Source organism: Delphinapterus leucas, chromosome 5 (assembly GCF_059928025.1).
Source record: "Delphinapterus leucas isolate spDelLeu-1000000601 "Yukka" chromosome 5, BTC_Dleu_Yukka2, whole genome shotgun sequence".
NCBI classification, from domain to species: domain Eukaryota; kingdom Metazoa; phylum Chordata; class Mammalia; order Artiodactyla; family Monodontidae; genus Delphinapterus; species Delphinapterus leucas.
The window spans coordinates 62834022-62852442 of NC_143133.1; the positions used below are offsets into that span (position 1 = coordinate 62834022).

At 48.1% G+C, this 18421-nt stretch overlaps 1 protein-coding gene across 7 annotated transcripts in view; it reads left to right on the forward strand.

Moving 5' to 3' along the window:
- TBC1D1 (TBC1 domain family member 1) overlaps window positions 1-18059 on the forward strand; it is a 222984-nt gene extending 204925 nt beyond the window's left edge. For all 7 annotated transcript variants that reach the window (XM_089911773.1, XM_089911775.1, XM_022566225.2 and 4 more), the window contains 3 exons: window positions 6454-6623; window positions 13720-13893; window positions 17551-18059. In XM_089911773.1, the coding sequence (XP_089767899.1) occupies window positions 6454-6623; window positions 13720-13893; window positions 17551-17751 (545 nt within the window). In that variant the 3' untranslated portion in view covers window positions 17752-18059. The remainder of the gene's footprint in view (window positions 1-6453; window positions 6624-13719; window positions 13894-17550) is intronic.
- The last annotated feature ends 362 nt before the right edge of the window (window positions 18060-18421 follow it).

The window sequence follows — 18421 nt, forward strand, 5'->3', positions numbered from 1 at the left end:
GAGAGTCACTTTAGGCAGCTTTGGGCAGACCACTCGTATATCTAGATTCTAGAAATCCTAAAATTTGCTTTTTTTTAAAAAAACAAATTTATTTATTCTAGGCTGCATTGGGTCTTTGCTGCTGTGCGCGGGCTTTCTCTAGTTGTGGTGAGCGGGGGGGCTACTCTTTGTTGTGGTGCGCGGGCTTCTCACTGCGGTGGCTTCTCTTGTTGCGGAGCACAGGCTCTAGGCGCGTGGGCTTCAGTAGTTGTGGCACGCGGGCTCTAGAGCGCAGGCTCAGCAGTTGTGGCGCACGGGCTTAGTTGCTCTGTGGCATGTGGGATCTTCCCGGACCAGGGCCCGAACCCATGTCCCCTGCATCAGCAGGTGGATTCTCAACCACTACGCCACCTAGGAAGCCCACCTAAAATTTGCTTTTTAAGTGGGCAGTGAGTCATCTTCTCTCCTCCTCTTCCCCCCACACCAAGGTACTAGATTTTTATTATCATTTACTTCTGTCCACAAGAACTTTTAAGGAATTTACCATTTGGCTTTACTAGGAGAATCTAGGTTCTTAAAATATTCACTACTCTCCCCATTTTTGCATAGCTACCTCCCCAAATTGATTTTTTTTTTTTTTTTTTTGCGATACGCGGGCCTCTCACTGTTGTGGCCTCTCCCGTTGCGGAGCACAGGCTCCAGACGCGCAGACTCAGCGGCCATGGCTCATGGGCCCAGCCGCTCTGCGGCATGTGGGATCTTCCCGGACCGGGTCACGAACCCACATCCCCTGCATCGGCAGGCGGACTCTCAACCACTGCGCCACCAGGGAAGCCCCCCAAATTGATTTTTATTTTCCGTCCCTAAAAAAAAAAAATAAGCACTGAAAATAATTGATACTAAACACCCTTTCCCTGGTTAAACAAATCATTAGTGAGATTTCATGAAGGTTTTATACCATAATTTTTTTTTAAAAGTCCTCAAAATTACCTGCTTAGTTTACCAAAAAAGAGTCACAGAAACTACAAGATGTTTAGCTGTAGGCTTCAGTCTTTCTTGCCAAACATTTCTGTGTTTCTTACTTTTCTTACTCTGGAAATGAAAAGAAAATCATTAGTCTGCTTCACTTTTTCTCCTGATTCTTTACTGTGTTTTTTCCGAAAGGGTAATGGAGAGCAGTGAAGATTGAAAGGGGGAGGAGAGAGTGTTATTAGATGGTTTGAAAACAGTTCAAGCATTGAATTACACTGTTTGCGAAGAAAACTCTACAGAGGGGTCTGAGCAGGAAGGGCTGAAGGGTCAGCGCCGAGTGTCACTGCCCCGGCCGCAGGCACGGGAGCTGCTGCTGCCCAGAGTTCTGGGCTCTAGGGCCGTAAAGCTCTGGGGGAAGAGCTCTTTCCTCACTGCAGAAGTGGGTAAGAGGCATTAACAGCAATCAGACAGACAAAATCTGCTTTGGAAATGACAGCGCTTGTGTTGCTCATCCTCATGACGTCATAAGTAAAGCTGAAGCCAGTAAAAGCAGGGTCTTCTTCTCGATATTATGTAGTCAGAGGTGGGTCTTGGAGTTTCTTGTACATTATGCATAACGATGCCAGTCTCTGTGAGTCCTGGAGCCCACAGACCCCCGCTGCACTGAGTGGGTTCGTGTCTAGCTGGCTAAGGGCTCAGGGCTCCTGAGATTATAGGCAGGAAGTGGGGACTCAAGACAGCACTGTGTTGTGAGGTCATTCCATCTATCAGTAGTTAAAAGTGAACCATTTTATTGGTAAGGTGCATAGAAAAGATAGGATTTTTTAAAAACCATTTCTGTATTTAGCATCGGTGACTTAGCTCCGCATTGGTGGGTAGCTTCGTTCTAAATCCCAAAGCCTGCCATTCATACATATACTGTAGGCTTTTTTGGCCTGGGGTCCATTTCATTATAGGCCCTTAGGCCTGGATCAAACCTAAAAACAGGTGGACTTTTGTTAACTATTCACTATTTTATATGTAAGTAACGCAGTCAGCATAGCTCATATATAGATTAATAGCTTACCTCGAACTAAGTATACGCTACTTGGAGGGACAGCTGCCAGTGATGCCCGTGCCTCGACCTTTACATGGTAATTAACCACCCTCTTCTGGATGTCAGGTGTCACATAATGTAAAATCGCCGCCTCCTGTATTTTTCCGGTCTGGGTGTAGAGGGGTCCTGGGAGAGACGCTTGTTCTGTTCACCTCCTGATGTCTGCCTTTGGGGGAAGAAAGTCTGAAAAGTAGGACCTGCCTTGCTCCTGATGGAGGTGGTGGCTGTGCTGTTATTAGGCTCCTGACGTTTTCTATAGGATGTGCTGCCAAGTAGATGAGAGAGGAGGTGGAATCTAAAGATCAGGGTTTGGCCAAACACAGAAGCCACCTGTAATGTAGGGAGGGGTTCTGAGAGGCTTCAGGACTAAACTAGCCTGGGGAAACAAGACTGTTTGGGTGGCCAGGGAAAAGGGCTCTTCCGGGTAACGCGATACAGCGGTAATGAAGTGAGTCTTTGCGCAGTCTGCCCTGTCATCTTACCGCAAGGCTGTCAGCATCCTTGATCTCTCTCCTGCCTGTTCCTGGTGAAATGTGGGGATATCACAGCTGGAGGACCGCAGCCTCCCAGAGAAAGTTCAGGAGAGGGCTGGCCCGCGACAGAGACAAATGTAGCTGGAAAGGGATGTAGGATAAGTTCACCTCCTGGCCGTGTGCTTTGCCTTGGTCATTTCCCCCCATAGGAAAAGGGGGCACTTCTAATGTCGTGGGGAGTTTCAGGTAGAGTTCCCATACATGCTACCATGATAGCAGGGTTGCCGAAGTATCTTCAAAGCAAAGTAGTTATTTGTGGCGTTCTCAGCAAACAGTTTGCAAAGTGGTGGAGTCAGCTGAATTTAAGGTCCCTCTACTGCCTGCCTGATGAGCCCCTCTGCCTGTTTCTAGGTGGGCTTAAAAAAGGAGAGAAGGAAAGTCGGCCACAGCGTTGTGAGCTGGGCTCCTGCCGCGCTGCTGAAAGACTTAGCAGCTCACTTCCTTGTGCAGTGATTTTCAAATGAGGGAAATCAACTCACTTTTCCAAGGAGACTATTGTTTAAAAAAACTTTTTAAAATTCTAGTATGTAAATGTATAGGGATTGGGAAATGGGCAAAAATGACAGTAATTGGGTTGGGGCAGTGGGTTTATAGGTAACCTTTTTCTTTAGTATTATTTAAAAATTACTTAATTTTTAAAACTTGCAGAGGGAGAAAAAGGTGTGCTAATTGTCTCTGAGGGATACAGATGCTGCCCCTAAGTGTAGTCAGATAAATGTAGGAGCCCCTTCTTCTCAGCAAAGCTTTGAGGGGTCCTTCCTTCAATCCTTCAGACACATTCCTCAATCATGTCCCGAAAGGCAGTCCTTATTTGAAGCCTCCTTAGTCTAACAGAAGCTTCTGGGGCTGAGCTCTCCCAGCCTCACTCGTGCAGACCACTGGCCGGCTTGTCGTCAGAAGGATGGGCACCTGGGGCGGGCCTCCAGGAGTGCTGGTGAGTCAGGCATCTTGCCGCTGGCAGCATGCACAGGGGCGTCTGCTGCTGGGAATCAGCATGGTCTTGTCAGTGGCTCTTAAAAGGTGGCTTTTCTCCATCTAAAGTTAACTCTAGCCCTTCCTTGCAAGGCTCAGACCCATAACCGGGGTCTCACTGGCATCATCTCCCAACCAAGGAATACGCTGACCTACTCAGGAGCGAGGAAGAGAAGGCCTTCTGTGCCCTTGGTGTGTGCTCGCTGGTAAAGGTAGAATGGCCTGGCCCCATGACCAGGGCTCCTGCCTTACCTACCCTTGTGGGCTCCTGTACGCGCTGTGTGCTTTCACACCTCTGCATTTCCACCTTCTTTTTTCTTCTGCGCAGAGTATTACTCCCTGACTTCTTGACTGGGGAGTTTCTGTTGGTTCTTTAAGGCTGGGTTCGGCAGCCACCTTTCCTTGGGGCATTTTCTTCCCTTTTGTATTCTGTTTTGTTTTGGTTTTAAGATAACCAAAAAAGAGTTAAAGAAAAAAACCACCTCTCCAGATTTCCCTTTGTTTTCTTCCTACAGTTTGGAAAAGTTCAGAATCACAGGAAGCACTCTACTAGTCAGTAGATTTGTTATAAAAACCAAGATCCTAAAGGAAGAAAACTTGGAAGACCGTTGTTAATCTTAAGGCTCCTGATGTGGATTGTGTATTTGATTGTGCTCATAAAAGTTCCCCAGTTGTTATTTATTTTAGCTGGCTTAGATGTGGGACTATATCTAAATTTAAGGTACTTGCCCCAGAGACTGAAGATTCTGAGCTATATAGCACGTCATTGGTCTGGTAGTGCAGTCCACTCCCCAGGATCCCTGCAAAGAATGCCTTGACATTGATTCTGATAGATGCCATTCAGCTATAAATGTTCATATATTGAAAGGAAGTCTTACTGTCTAAACCAAAGAAACTTCAAATTTACTTTGTTTTTGGAAATGTCATTTCTGTTTAAAAATATGTCTTAGTTATAGCGCAATCTTATTTTATTTAAAAATTTTTTTTTTTTTTTTGCCTGCGTTGGGTCTTCGTTGCTGCGCAAGGGCTTTTCTCTAGTTGCGGAGAGTGGGGGCTACTCTTCGTTGCGGTGCGCGGGCTTCTCACTGCGGTGCCTTCTCTTGTTGCGGAGCACGGGCTCTAGGCGCGCGGGCTTCAGTAGTTGTGGCTCGTGGGCTCTAGAGCGCAGGCTCAGTAGCTGTGGCGCACGGGCTTAGTTGCTCTGTGGCATGTGGGATCTTCCCGGACCAGGGCTCGAACCCGTGTCGCCTGCATTGACAGGCGGATTCTTAACCACTGCGCCACCAGGGAAGCTCCTGTAGCGCAATGTTAGATCTTTATGTTTTCTGTAGTGGTGAATTGCATGGGTAGACTGCATATTTTTTAAATCAGACATTTCACAGGACTATTCTTCCATAGCACTGCCTCGATACATGTACTCCTCCCCCTAAGAAGCTCAGATTTCAAAGATGTGATCTGTTCTCCGGTTTATCTTACCAGCCCCTACAGCCAGACTTGAGGAGGCAGCATCTGTCCTTTTCAGTTGCGTGGAGCTGCCCTGAACCAGGAGCAGTGTGAAGTTGAGGGAGCAGTGTGGCCCTGGGCTCTCTGGGAGCGGCTGCCTGCAGGGCTGCACCCAGCCGGGCGCCAGGTCTGCTCACGTGATGGTCTCGCAGCATCTCTGGGGCTGACCCAGCCAGCCGGTGCTTGGGTGTCTCCCTTATGCCATCCACAAACCACCCTGGGACACGTCCAGCCTGCGCTCAGTGGCTTGTTTCTTAACGGCTTTCACTTCTCATCCCCCTAAACCACCCAGAGAGGCACAGGCTGGGAATTCTCCCTCTCACCTGCTTCTGTCCTCCTTGACTTGATGGAAAGTACAGCTTCTTTGTCCCTTCCATTCTCCTGCAGCAACCCCAGAAAAAAAAAGAGAATATTGACAGTTGCCTCTAATTAGATTTATGCTCCCATCTTTTAAAATTACATTTCTTCTTACATTATTATTCCAGTTGTTAGGTAACTTTCCCCAATTTAGTCACCCAACATTTAGTTATTAGGGCTGTGCTTGAGCCCCAGGACGTTGGAGTCTCTTTCTGAATGGCTTCAACTCTGGGGAAGGTGGAGCCAGGGCTGGGCTGGGCTGGGCTGGGCTGGGCTGGGCTGGGCTGGGCTGGGCTGGGCTGGGCTGGGGCCCCACTTGCCCTCCCTCTCCCTGTGCACCGTAGGTGTGGGGATTGTTAACATTCGCCAACCATTCTAAGGGAAAAAATGGCAAGAACTAGAAAATAACCCTGATAGAGTTCTTTGAATTCTTCAGAGGGAAAAAATTTTTTATTCCATTATTATGCTAAAATTCAGTATACTTGTTAAGTGTTTAATAATGTACTTTTGCAATGGTGCAGGCTTTTTACAGTTTTTAGAGATCTTTTAATTCAACCCCTTATTTCAAAGCAGAGGAAACAGGGGCGTTTTCTTCACTTATAGCAGCAGAGATTAGGATAGAGTGTTTATACACATCTTTGTTTTACTCATAAAAATATATGTTTTAGTAATAACTCCTTTGAAATCCAGAGGATTCCTGAAAAAATAGACTAATGAAAAGTTTTCTTTTTCACAGTTTCAACTTTTGAGGTATGTTTGAATTTAATATATTTTTGGAGTGAAAAACAGATTTATCTGAACCTGTGACAAAATTTTAGCAGTAGTTTAGTATATATAATATATGTATATTTACATATATATTTACATATTTACTTATTATTTGCTATATTGTCTTGACAGCCCTGTCTGAAATACCAGGATCTTATAATTTGGGGTTGCATTTCCCACAGTCCTGCTCTTCGATGTGTGTGAAGGGGAATGGAGTGCCATTTCATCAGAATCTGGTCCGGCTTAACTTTCTGCTTTTCTGTGTTTTCCCAGATATGATCTTTCTTCAGGGATCAGAGGTCATATTTAAAGTGGCTTTAAGTCTGTTGGGAAGCCATAAGCCCTTGATTCTGCAACATGAAAACCTAGAAACTATAGTTGACTTTATAAAAAGCACGCTACCCAACCTGGGCTTGGTGCAGATGGAAAAGACCATCAGTCAGGTATGGTTCAGTCTGGACCTTCCAAATGTTCCAGCGATTCTGGATATGCAGAAGCTGAATTTCCTTTTTTTTTTTTTTTTTTTTTTTTTTTTTTGTTGAGGAGGAGCAGTTTCCTACCGCTTTGTGTCCTGAGCAGCAATGCTCCGCTCGTGGGAGGCACATCTCGAATCCCTGTTCCATGATCAGACGTGTGTCTGCGCGTGCGCGTGCTGAGAGTGTGTAGGTGTGATAACCAGCACAAACTATCGGTAGTTTCTTACAATTAAAAGGCGTTTGTCCTTCTGAAATACATACATTTTTATTCAACGTAGGCTTTTGTAAAATGAGTGCTTTGATTTTTGTGCTGAAATGGCATTAATTGGAATTTTCTAAAAATTTAACTTGTTGATATGAAGTTGTGATAAAGAGTGTATATTCTATAACTTTGTTCTGGAGAGCGTGTGTGTGTGTGTTTTATAGAGTTCAGTCCCACATTCATCTGTGGTTCTAGTCCCTCTGATATCTGTATGCAGCAGAACTGCATTGCATGTATGCATGTATCACTCTCTGAAATGTTAGGGGTTGAGGGTGAGGTGATCCTGGAATTGCAGCTCGACCAGTTGTTAATGGCCTGGCTTAGGAGTGGGAGCAGATTTTGACTGTGTATCAGGAAGAATTTTCCAGTAATGATTGCTGACCATGCAGGACTCAGCTGCCTGACAGGGGGTGAGGTCACCCTTGGAAGTGTCCGGAGGCTGGATGGCGAGTGCTCCAGAAGGTGCCCAGTGCAGAGATCCCACAGACTCAGCAGTCGGGGCCTCTCATTAGCCTAGAACTTACCTCACCTGCAAATGTAATGAAAACATAGAGCAATTGGGTAAAAGCAAATAGTGAAATAAAGCCGTGATTATTTTTTTTGCGGTACGCGGGCCTCTCACTGTTGTGGCCTCTCCCGTTGCGGAGCACAGGCTCTGGACGCGCAGGCTCAGCGGCCATGGCTCACGGGCCCAGCCGCTCCGCGGCATGTGGGATCTTCCCGGACCAGGGCACGAACCCGTGTCCCCTGCATCGGCAGGCGGACTCTCAACCACTGCGCCACCAGGGAAGCCCAAAGCCGTGTTTTAAAAAATCCTTCTTCTGAGGGTTTCTGATAGTCTGAGAGTGGTGGGCTGCACGCAGTTGCAGCAGTTTGTGGTTCATTTGCTGCCCCTCCTTAGGTGCTGAGCCCAGAAAAGGAGGCAAGTCTGGGCTGGAAGAGGGAGACGGTTTCGTCTGGGTGCCACTTCGGGTCTCTGCACATTTCATTTGCCTACGTGAAGGAGCAGCTCTTTTCGTCTCTGCACTTTCTTCTTCAGTTAATTGAGAGGCTTTTACTTCCCTGGAGCCTTCCTCTCAGTGTGAATAGCTCTGGCTTGTTGATGCCCTGCTTTTTGCCAGGTTCTTTGTGACTCTGCATATGCACACATGGTTTCATTCAGTCGTGACTGAATTCCTGAGAGGACAAGTGGTTTTAACCCACGAGCAACCTAGGGTTCAAAGTGGTTGATTAGCTGGCCCACAGTCATGCTGCCGAGAAGTGGAAAAGTAGGGTTTCAGACTCAGGCCCTCTCACTTCAAAGCTTTCGCAGCTACTCAGCTCCACCAAGTGCCTGCGGGTGTCATTTAATCAGAGATTTTCTGGACTCTACCTGTGTATTAAGACTGAATTCTCCACCCTTTGATTCTTTACTTTCTGACATTTCCATGCATTTCCTCCCTTTTAGAGCTTTCATTGCACATACCTATGTTTTTTGGCTGCAGGGGAGAATGCAAGAGCCTTGGTTCCCTAAAGCCAAGTCTGTGCCAGTGAGTGCCCTGACCTGCTGCCTGGGGCCTGGCTAAAAGGCAGGCAGCCTCACCCATGTGGTTACCTTCTGGATATGGAGCCCCAGAAAAAAAAAACCCATTTTCCTCCCCTCGTCTGTAAGGGATACCTACTGAGGGTGTGAAGGTGCTCTTTAATGTTGGGAGAATAGAAATGGACACAGTGTGGAGAGAGGACAGTTGTGTGTGTGCCTCAGTTGTTCGAGGCATCCGTTTTGAACTTGGCATGCTTTATTCCATTGGCTCCTTAACAACTCTGGGGCCCGGAGGGAGTAAACGCCCAGCACCCTGTACGAGGTGGCAGAGCCAAGAGTGTAACGTGCTCTGGGGCACCAGAGCCCATCCTGTGTAGAAAAGGAGCGTGTAACCAGTAACTGCAAGAGTGGTGGGAGCTCCAGTGGTGCTGTGCAGGGGCTGCAGGAGCGGGCTGTGCAGGGAGTGAGCAGTGAGTGGGGAGTGGGGACCGGGGAGCTGAGGGAGTTGAGTTCAGCTGGGCCTTTTCTTCGGAGGGCCAGGGAGGAAGTGTTTCAGGCTTTGTGGACCGTAAAGTCACGTGAGGTCAGCTCAGCCTCTGTAGCATGAAGGCCACCAGAGCCAGTATTGGTCAGAATGAAGCGGCTGTGTTGCAGTAAAGCTTTATTTGCAAAGCATGTGGCGGGACAGCCTTGGTCCACGGGCTGTAGTCAGCTAACCCCCCATTATAGTACATGCAAAGGCACGGGAGCGAGAGAGACGTTCTAGGTGCCGGTTCAGCTTTCCCCGGGGTGGGGGGGCGGAGGCGCGGGGACTGGAAGTAGGGACACAGCACCTGCATCTGAGGTCCAGGTTTTCAGCCTGCCACAGGTCTCACTGGGAAACAAGACTCAAGGCCCGGCAGCTCTCCGCCCTCCTTGCCTCCAACGTGTTCCATCTGGAACTTGACCTCTGCAGGCTGTCAAGCTTTCTGCCTGCTCGCTGCCCCCTCCCATCCCCTCCCTGCAGAGGGTGCTCTAGTCTCAAGTTCTACTCAGAGTGGGGAGGCCTGAGGGGCAGCGTGATTTCTCTGCAGCCTTGGAGAGCCCACAGGGTGGAAGTGACATTGCGTTCTTTGCGTGCTGCTGTCCTGTGTGTGGAAGGATGGAGCTGGGCTGGATCTCTGTGATAGCCAGGCTCCATTTCATTAAATACCGTCTCCGTGGAAGCCTCAGCTCGAGCCGCTGGGACACAGTCTGCATCCAGGGTGGGGAGAGTCCCCAAGGACAGGGCCCTGGAGCTCCCACTCAGCGCAGCCAGGCTGGGAGCCGCCACCGAGGGGCAGGCCCAGAGTTGACAGAGTCCAGGGCGTGGAGACAAGGGTCTCTGAGGCTCTGTGGCAGCTCCTCAGCGTGACTTAACTGTCAGTTGAACGTGAGCCATAAAAATCGCCTCACAAGAAGGGGGAAGCCCTGGGAATAAACAGAAAGGAAGAGGAGGGAGGTCAGGGGTGTCATCTCATCACAGCAAGTGCCGTGTGCCTGTGCAGCCTCAGGTCAGTGTAAGGAAGAGAGCAGGTGAAGGGGGGCTTTGGAGGACGGGGCAAATAGCCTATTTTCAGCGTCCTTTGGGCCCTGCTCCAAGTGCGGTCCCAGACCAGCACCATCACATAGGAACTTATGCAGAATCTGGGCCCCCCACTCCAGACCCGCTGAGTCAGAATCTGCATTTCAGCAAGATGCCCAGGAGATACGTGCGCACGCGCGCGCACACACACACACACACACACACACACACACGCACACCCGCGTGCACACACACACACGAGCACGTTGGAAAGCTCTGCTGTGAGCGACTTCATAGTAAGCACACCAGACAAGTCTGTGTTCTAGTTGAGCTTGTAGGAGAGAAACCAGAATCTTAACAACGTTCCTTTGTTCAAAAGATGCTCTTCAGAACCACAGTGGTGAGACTGCCCCTTCTGCCTTGGGAGGAGCCCTTACTGCTTGAGCAGCTTGCACTATTGAAAATTAGTTTTTTAAAAGGCCAGTCAGTGCCGTACCAAGAGGGTGGGGTACGGCAGGGAGGAGTGCTTTACTACTGACATTGTTTAGAATTGCTTGCATGTGGTGATAATAAAAAGCAGACCAACTTTTAGTTGGGTTTATTTTTGTTTTTAAATTCACCACAGACACTGCACCCCCTTATTTTTGATACCCAGGCAGAGGCTCCCCTATCCAGCTCTTGGTATGCCACTGGGACCACCAGGCTGGGGGGACGGGTCTGGGGGTGGGGAGGGTGGAAAGTATGTGACTAGTTCTGCAGCCATCAGGGTTGATGGCTTCATTACAGAGTGTCCACAGACAGCAAAGAGAAACACTAAGTCTCCAAGAGCAGGCGCGCCAAGAACAGAAACGAACTCTCTAAAGGAGGAGACTCGTCTAGCAAGCAGATATCTGGGAAAATATTTAGCTTCGTGCATAATTTAAATTTAAATAACATATAATGCTTTACCTTCCTAGAATAACAGAATGAAACATTTTAATCCCAATACCCAGTGCCAAGGGTATACTGTATCTGGCACATTCTTACGTTGCTAATGGCACTGTATGTGGATTATTCCCGTTTGGGAAGCAATTTGGCAATATGTATCACGAGCCAGTAAAATATTTGTACCCTTTGACTCAGTAATCCCATTTCTTGGAATGTATGCTTAGGAAATAATCCAAAATATGGGAAAAGCCGTACATATGAGGATGTTTAAAGTTGTCGTTTATAACAAAAACTTACAAGTAACTGGATATCCAGCATTTGATGCCTGGATTAACATGGTTATTGATACGTCGAGTTGGTAGAATACCATGAAGCCATGTATAATTATGGTTATGAAGAATATACAGCAACGTGAGAAAGCGTCATTTGAGGACCAGGGCGCTCCTGTCACCGCCAGCCATATGCTGCCATGGTCGGGAATAAATTCCCAGGCACGACTGCAAGGGCTGTGTGTGTGCTTTGGCAGCCAGGAGGGTAATGATGCAGTTAAGCAGAGATGATTGTGACCCAGGATGGTTCCTGGGGATTAACGTAGGCCTCGGCGAGCACTCCGCTCTGTGCACGGTTGAGAGCCATTAACCATACTGCTCATCAATCTGGATCAAAGGCCAGAGATTTTGTCCCCAGGTTTTCCAGGTTAGGAGCTCATTTAGAAACCTCTGTGGAAGAAAAAATGTGTGTGACATTTATCCCGCACCGTGTTTATAATTACACACTAATGCCACAGCAATCTCGGTTTTAATGTGTGTGGTCTTTGCTCTGAGCTGTTCAGAAGTTCCATGGTGTGACATCCTTTGTCATTTTGCTGCAGCACAAGGTTGGATGGGAGGGGTTTTGTGACAGCTGTGTGGAAGCAGATCCCTTAGCTAAAAGTTAGGGCACCAGCTCAGCTTGCCAGGCCTGTGTCTCGTGATTCCCCACAGCTATGCTGTCAGGTAGGTGTTACCACCTCCATGTGGTGGAGGCCAGGAACTGAGGCCAGGAAAGGTCAAGTAGCTTGCTCAGGGTCATTCAGGGAGTCGCCAGCCGAGCCCCCATTCAAGGGCTGACTGAAAGCTTCTGAGTCAGTTTTCTTGATTGTAGGATAGAGATGATAATCCCTGCCAGCTCACGGTCGCTCTGAGGGGCAGCAGAGAATCAGATCAACGCAGTCAACTGCACACACAAACACGCACGCACGCACGTCACAAATACAATGTGTATTACTTTTTTGGCCTATAGTGACTTTTGTGCCTAATTAGTATTAGCCATTGAATTAAATTGAAAACCAGGAAGCTGAAAAATTAATCTCAAGGAAGAGAAAATAAGATTGGAAGAGAAAGTAAGATTTCTGGGAATGGTGAGAAAGTAAACATGGTTTTTGAAAATTGATTTCAGGAAAGATGGGACTCATTCGTGTTTGAATGCTAACAGGGTACCATCAAGGGCAGTGAGTTTTTCATTGATTTTAACTGTGTTGGAATTTCTTTCTTAAGGAGATGCTGTGAAGAGTTAGTTTCTGCTCTTATAAAGACTCATTTCATTCTTTAGATGTGTGTTCTGATCTGGCTTTTTTAATGTGGTGACTGAATTCTCAAATCCACACTGGGGCGTCACGCCTGGGGCAGCAGCAGCCTCCGTCTTCTGACGCCTCATCGTCCCAGCTTCCCTCCAGCTCACTTCACTCATCAAGAGAAAGTACAGATATGAACAGCTCACTCACTTCTGCGCTTTGGGGTTGTTTTTCACACGAGTGGTTTTTTTTTTCATGACTGTTACTATTATGGAAAGGAAGGCAACTCAGGCATTGTTTTGTATTCACTCATCTATGTGGGTGACATTTGGGTTTTGGCTCATTTCTGCATATTTTGTGTGCAGAATAGGGTTTTTTAGTAAACAGTTCCATTACTTAGCTGTTCTTGTAACTCTGAAAATCCAACTGAACTATCATTAAACTTTGACCTGGTGACTGAGCAAATGGGGTTGTGATTCTTCTGTTTTGTTTTATTCTCTCTTTGACCCATAGTTGTGAATCTAATCTAATAGAATTTTCAGAGAAAAATGATCTAAGTACTGAAATAAGAAGTAAAAATAAACTCACATAAGCATTTTAAAAAAGAAGGTTTTGGCTTTTGAAAAATGAGTATCGGAGACCTACACTTGCTGTTACCTTTGGTTTATTTCCAAATGCTTCTTTTTTTAAAATATATTATTTATTTAATTTATTTTTGGCTGCATTGGGTCTTGGTTGTGGCACACGAGATCTTTGTTGTGGCACACGGGATCTTTCGTTGTGGCGCATGGGCTCTTCATTGTGGTGCGTGGGCTTCTCTCTAGCTGTGGCGTGCGGGTTTTCTCTCTCTAGTTGTGGCGCATGGACTCCAGAGTGCGTGGGCTTCTGTAGTTTGCGTCACACAGGCTCCCTAGTTGAGCCGTGCCAGCTCAGTAGTTGAGGTGGGCGGGCTTAGTTGCCCCATGGCTGTGGGACCTTATTTCCCCAACCAGGGATCAGACCCACATCCCCTGCATTGTAAGGCAGATTCTTTACCACTGGACCACCAGGGAAGACCCCCAAATGCTTCTTAAATCCTCTCTTCCCAAGTAAAATTATTCCCTTCTCAGTGCAGAGAGTTTTCCTTGTTTATCACTGATAGTATCAGGCACAGAGTAGGTGCTTCGTGGACACCCGTCGACGTGGTCGTGTGTGTGTGTGTGTGTGTGTGTGATTTTTCTCATTTTCAGTGCCTGATGACTTTTCTGTGTGTCACAGGTGTTTGTGATGGACATCTCTAAACAGTTACAAGCTTATGAAGTTGAGTACCATGTGCTTCAGGAAGAACTTATCGATTCCTCTCCTCTCAGTGACAACCGAAGAATGGACAGATTAGAGAAAACCAACAGCAGCTTACGCAAACAGAACCTTGACCTCCTTGAACAACTGCAGGTAGGGCATATTTACAAGGTAGCCTCCCGAACCTTGAGTGTATGGTAGTTCATTAACTCACCAGAGGCACCGGCGGGCTGGGTTTTCCCATGGCCGCAGCCCCTTTCTCTTCTGGTTGTTTGTAGTTGGGATCAAAGGTAGCCCAGGAGAATTGTTCCTTTTTGTTAGGAAGCAGACAGATTATCCTTTGCTAAGGTCAGACTGTCCTGGAACTTTCTGAGAGGCTATTTCTGCACTTAACCCTTTCAGGAGACAGACCCAGAGCTGAACTTGGGTTCAGGGTGCTGTCGCACTATTAGCCGAATAGCCAGCGATTGCGCTTTGAGTCATGACGAGACAGTCAAAGGCATGAGCTTTCAGGAGCGAAACCAGCTAGGTCCTCGGAGTGATATCGAGTGAGGAAAGTGCCACAGAATCTCCCTAACAGAGTAAACCAGAGCCTGTGATCAGGATTCGTGCGTCCCTGGTGCCAATGCAAAAATTCAGTTCATGAAGGGACACAGTTCTCCCCTCTGGAAGCTTCCGTCTTACCATGGATAAATGCGGATGAGGACATACAGTAAGTAGAAAGGCAAACCCAGACGTGCGTGCAGGAGGGAGAGATGGAGCTAGCACAGAGGCGCAGTCCAGAGACCCAGATCTTGCTAGGTCCAGTGTCACCCATACTGTCACCTGCTCTGCTCTGATTCCCTCATCTGTGCGACAGGGACAAAAAGGTGCCTTTTTGTTGGGGTAGGGGGTAGCACTCCTCTAACAATCAGATAGAATAAACTAACCATACAGTCTGCTTTTTAAATGTCAATATGGGTGGTAAAGCTGTCATTATTAACGAATTGTGTGTGGAGGGGGGGAAGGGGGTGTTTTAAAAAATTATTTTTGAGCTTGCTGTGGAGAAAACTTCATATTTTTTCCAAAATATGTATTCTGTGGTATTCCTGGTCTGTCCTGAGAATAAGCTTTCCATCCTGATCTAAGCCTCTTAGTTTTTCTCTATAGAAAGTTGCTGCTTTGTAGACACAAGCTTGGCAGTGATGGGAGAAAGGCCAGCATTTGGAGCTTAATAAATCAACCCCTGTCTAAAATGTATTCCCCCAGCAGGGATTTTTACCCCAGTAGAAACCTAGTAGATATTCGCTGTAGAGGAACAAAGAAAAGTCTATCCTTACCCAGGCCTACCAGTCACATTCCGAAAGTTAGCTCTTTTTTCCTCTAAGATTGAGCTGTCCTAACTTGAAAGTATGCCTGAGTACGATTTCTGCAGGGTGTCTTAGCTGTAACCTGAAGGGGAGGTGCCGGGGAACGGAGAGCCTTATCTTGCATGTAAGGGTCTGCAGTGTAGGTGGTAATTTTAAATGCCTTCCAAACAAACAGTAGGTCCCTGAAGTACGGCAGGATGGAAACATTTCTAACAAAGCCCAGATTTGAAGTTGAAGCATGTGTCTCGTTAGGATACTGCGCAAATAAAAGGTTCATTTTATTAGGCTGATGCCATGTGGGTTTTTTGTGATGAAGAGGGGAAGTAATTTTGCGCTGCTCCTGTGATACTGTACCCCTTTTGTGAAGAGAGGGAGTTGTGAAAAGCTGCTCAGACATCTCCGTCCTCAAGAAACGCATCAAGAGGTGATTGGTAACAACAGATGTCCTCCTTGGAATGATCTTTCTCTTGACCACGTGGCTCTGTGCTTCTGGACGTATCATTGAAGACTAGAGCTTATGCCGGTTCCAGCTGTGCTGGGTGCCAGAGGCCACCAAAATTTGTAAGACACTGCTGCTCTCAAAGAGTTGGGCTAGGGATTGTGGTGTGTCCGTTTGTGGGTGCCTGCATATAGTTTTCTCATTACCCTCTGAGTCATGTGGAATTACTTTCAGCCAGACCACATAAGTTCTGTGAGACTCACACCTCTTTTCCCTTTTTTCTTTTTTTTAAAAATAGTTTTCAGAGTCCAGGGATAGCTGTTCAATGCAATACTTAATTTTCCAACATAAATCTTTGCTTTTTTGCCCAAGTATCAAAATTGACCTGCTTCCTGGCTTTGTTCCATTCATACAGTTGTTGGACCATACCAAAACCCCATCTCTTTTCTTGTTAAACACTTAAGAATGTCATCTAGCCGCTGGAGACTAAACTGTCTTAGCTCTTCTGTCCAGCAGCGTACTTACGACGATTGCTTAGACATGTCTGATGTTGCCAAATGCTAAGGGACGTGCATTTTTTGGAATAATCCACTACCAGTCATTGAGTGCCCGTGAGCCGGGTGCTTTGGGAGGCCAGACCCACATGCAGGGTGAGGTGTGTTTTCTTCTGTGAGACAGCTTCAGTCTCACCGAGGAGGAGACCTGATGTTCGTGCTGGCCAGTAAATGACCATGCACATCAGCTCACTGCTAAGCTGAGAGGTGCCCCTGGGAGTGCTGTGGCCTTCAGAAGGAGTGGTCCCTGGAGGGGATGAGGTGGGACCCGTCCCAGGCCTTGACCGTGGGGAGGAGTGTGAGGGTCGGAGAGGACTGCTTGGACATACCCACTCAGCGTGACCGCCCCCTGCCTGGTAAGCCGGCAAACTTAGGATCTCAGTCCTTTCTTCTTTCTGTTTAGAGTGTTCCAGTGTCACAGCCAGACCTAGGCTTTGAGTCATAGAATTGTCTGTCTAGCACAAGTGTTGTCTTGTTCAAGAAGCTGCTTCCCTTGTTTTGAAAACGAGAGAAAAAATATGTACTGTTGTTCCCACCTAAAATCTACGGGGACACGTAGACGGCCGGTCAGATGAGCGAGCCACTGCAGTGCCTTACTGACCCCGGGCCCGAGCACTCGAGAATGCAGCGGAGAGCTGGAATTGGCCAGGAGGCCCGGGGACAGCAACGTAGGAGGCTGCTTTTCTCCGGAAACTCCTCCGCTTCACTGGGGCCAACTCACTGGTTGCCTGGGAAGCCAGCCCGAGGGGACTAGAGAGAAGAGGAGGGTCCGTTGCAAGAGAGAAGCACCTGGAAGGTCGGCCTGACACTGATTGTGTGCTGAGGATGCGGACGGGTGGGAGTGGGGACACTGCTGGCGTCTGTGGCCAGTGAGGCCATGCACGTGACCCTCTTAGCAGAGCTCGGCCACCCTGAGCGCTCCACACACGTTCCCGGGGAAATGCCCGTCCTTGTTACTGTTAAAGGTTCAGAGTAGAGAGCTGTTACTACGTGGGCCTTCACATAGAAACCATTTTGATGGTCTGTCTGAAATCAGTTTGTACCTGTAAATACACGTATTTGTCAGAGTGGGCCAGACTGTGCTGCAGTAACAACGCTCCAGACCCCAGGGCTCAGCACCGCAGACCCTCCACCGTGTCTCCACGAAGCATTCTCAGGCCGTTTCACAGCTGTCCTCCTGTAGCGGGTGACTCGGGAATCGGGCTCCCTCTGCACTGGGAAGCCGCCATCTCCACAGGCGGCTTCCAGAGTAGCCACGACAGGGGAAGAGGGTGCTGGAGGATCTCGGGGCGGCCCAGCCCACCTGCGAGGAGTCTTCCACTGTGGCCAGAACTGAGAGTAAACGTGGAGAGATGTGTCTCTGCCAGAACAGGGCTCCAGAGTGCCTTCGAGAATGGACAGTGGAGTGCAGAGTGGATCTCCCATGTTCTCCCCGGGCAGTTCCATTCTCATTTCTTTTATTCTCTAGGTGGCTAATGGGAGGATCCAGAGCCTGGAAACCACCATTGAGAAGCTCCTGACCAGTGAAAGCAAGCTGAAGCAAGCGACCCTGGCCTTGGAGCTGGAGAGGTCAGCCCTGCTGCGGACAGTGGAGCGGCTCCAGGGGCAGACGGCAGAGCTGGGCGGCCCAGAGCCTGACCCCGTACCACCCGAGCCTGCGGACCACTGACGGCCGGAGCCCAGCCCCCGCCAGAGCACAGCTCCAGAACCGGCTCACCACCGCCCTGACACTGTCCAGGCCTTAACTGAGAGAGATGAAGATGCCGGAGGGAGAACGGAGCGTGAAGCGTGCTTCTCAGGGAGGAGACTGGCTTGCCAGCGCGCGGGTTCTTCTGAACTAAGATTCGCAGTGCAGGGGGCGAACGTCCTGGTGTTGTTGTCGTCGTTTAGGTTCTAATACGTCCCCTCTCCGGTCCCGGTTACTGTGCTCAGTAGATTTAGATGGCATGGACTTGAAATAAAGCACCTTTGTGTTTCTTTATCGTTTCCTTCTTCAGTATCGCTGTGTCTGTAAAGGGCATTCATAATACTGTGGGATTTCAGAAGCCGGCGAGGCTGGAGGCGATGATTCCTCTGGCCGACATGTGGCCCTTCGTTCTTCCAAGGAGGGTTTGTGTGACTTACACCTTCAGTGTCACCAGCAGGGGTGCGGTTGGCCCGTGACCATTCTTGTTGTGGAAGCCCCGATTACCACTGGGAAAAATCGGAAGCGATTTATTTAAACTTGACATCTTATATTTGATCACTGTGCTTGGTATTTAATGAAGTTCGTCTTTTAAGAAGAATAGTTTTCATATACTTTTTGCTTAGCCCTTAAGTATTGATCACAGTCATTGTAG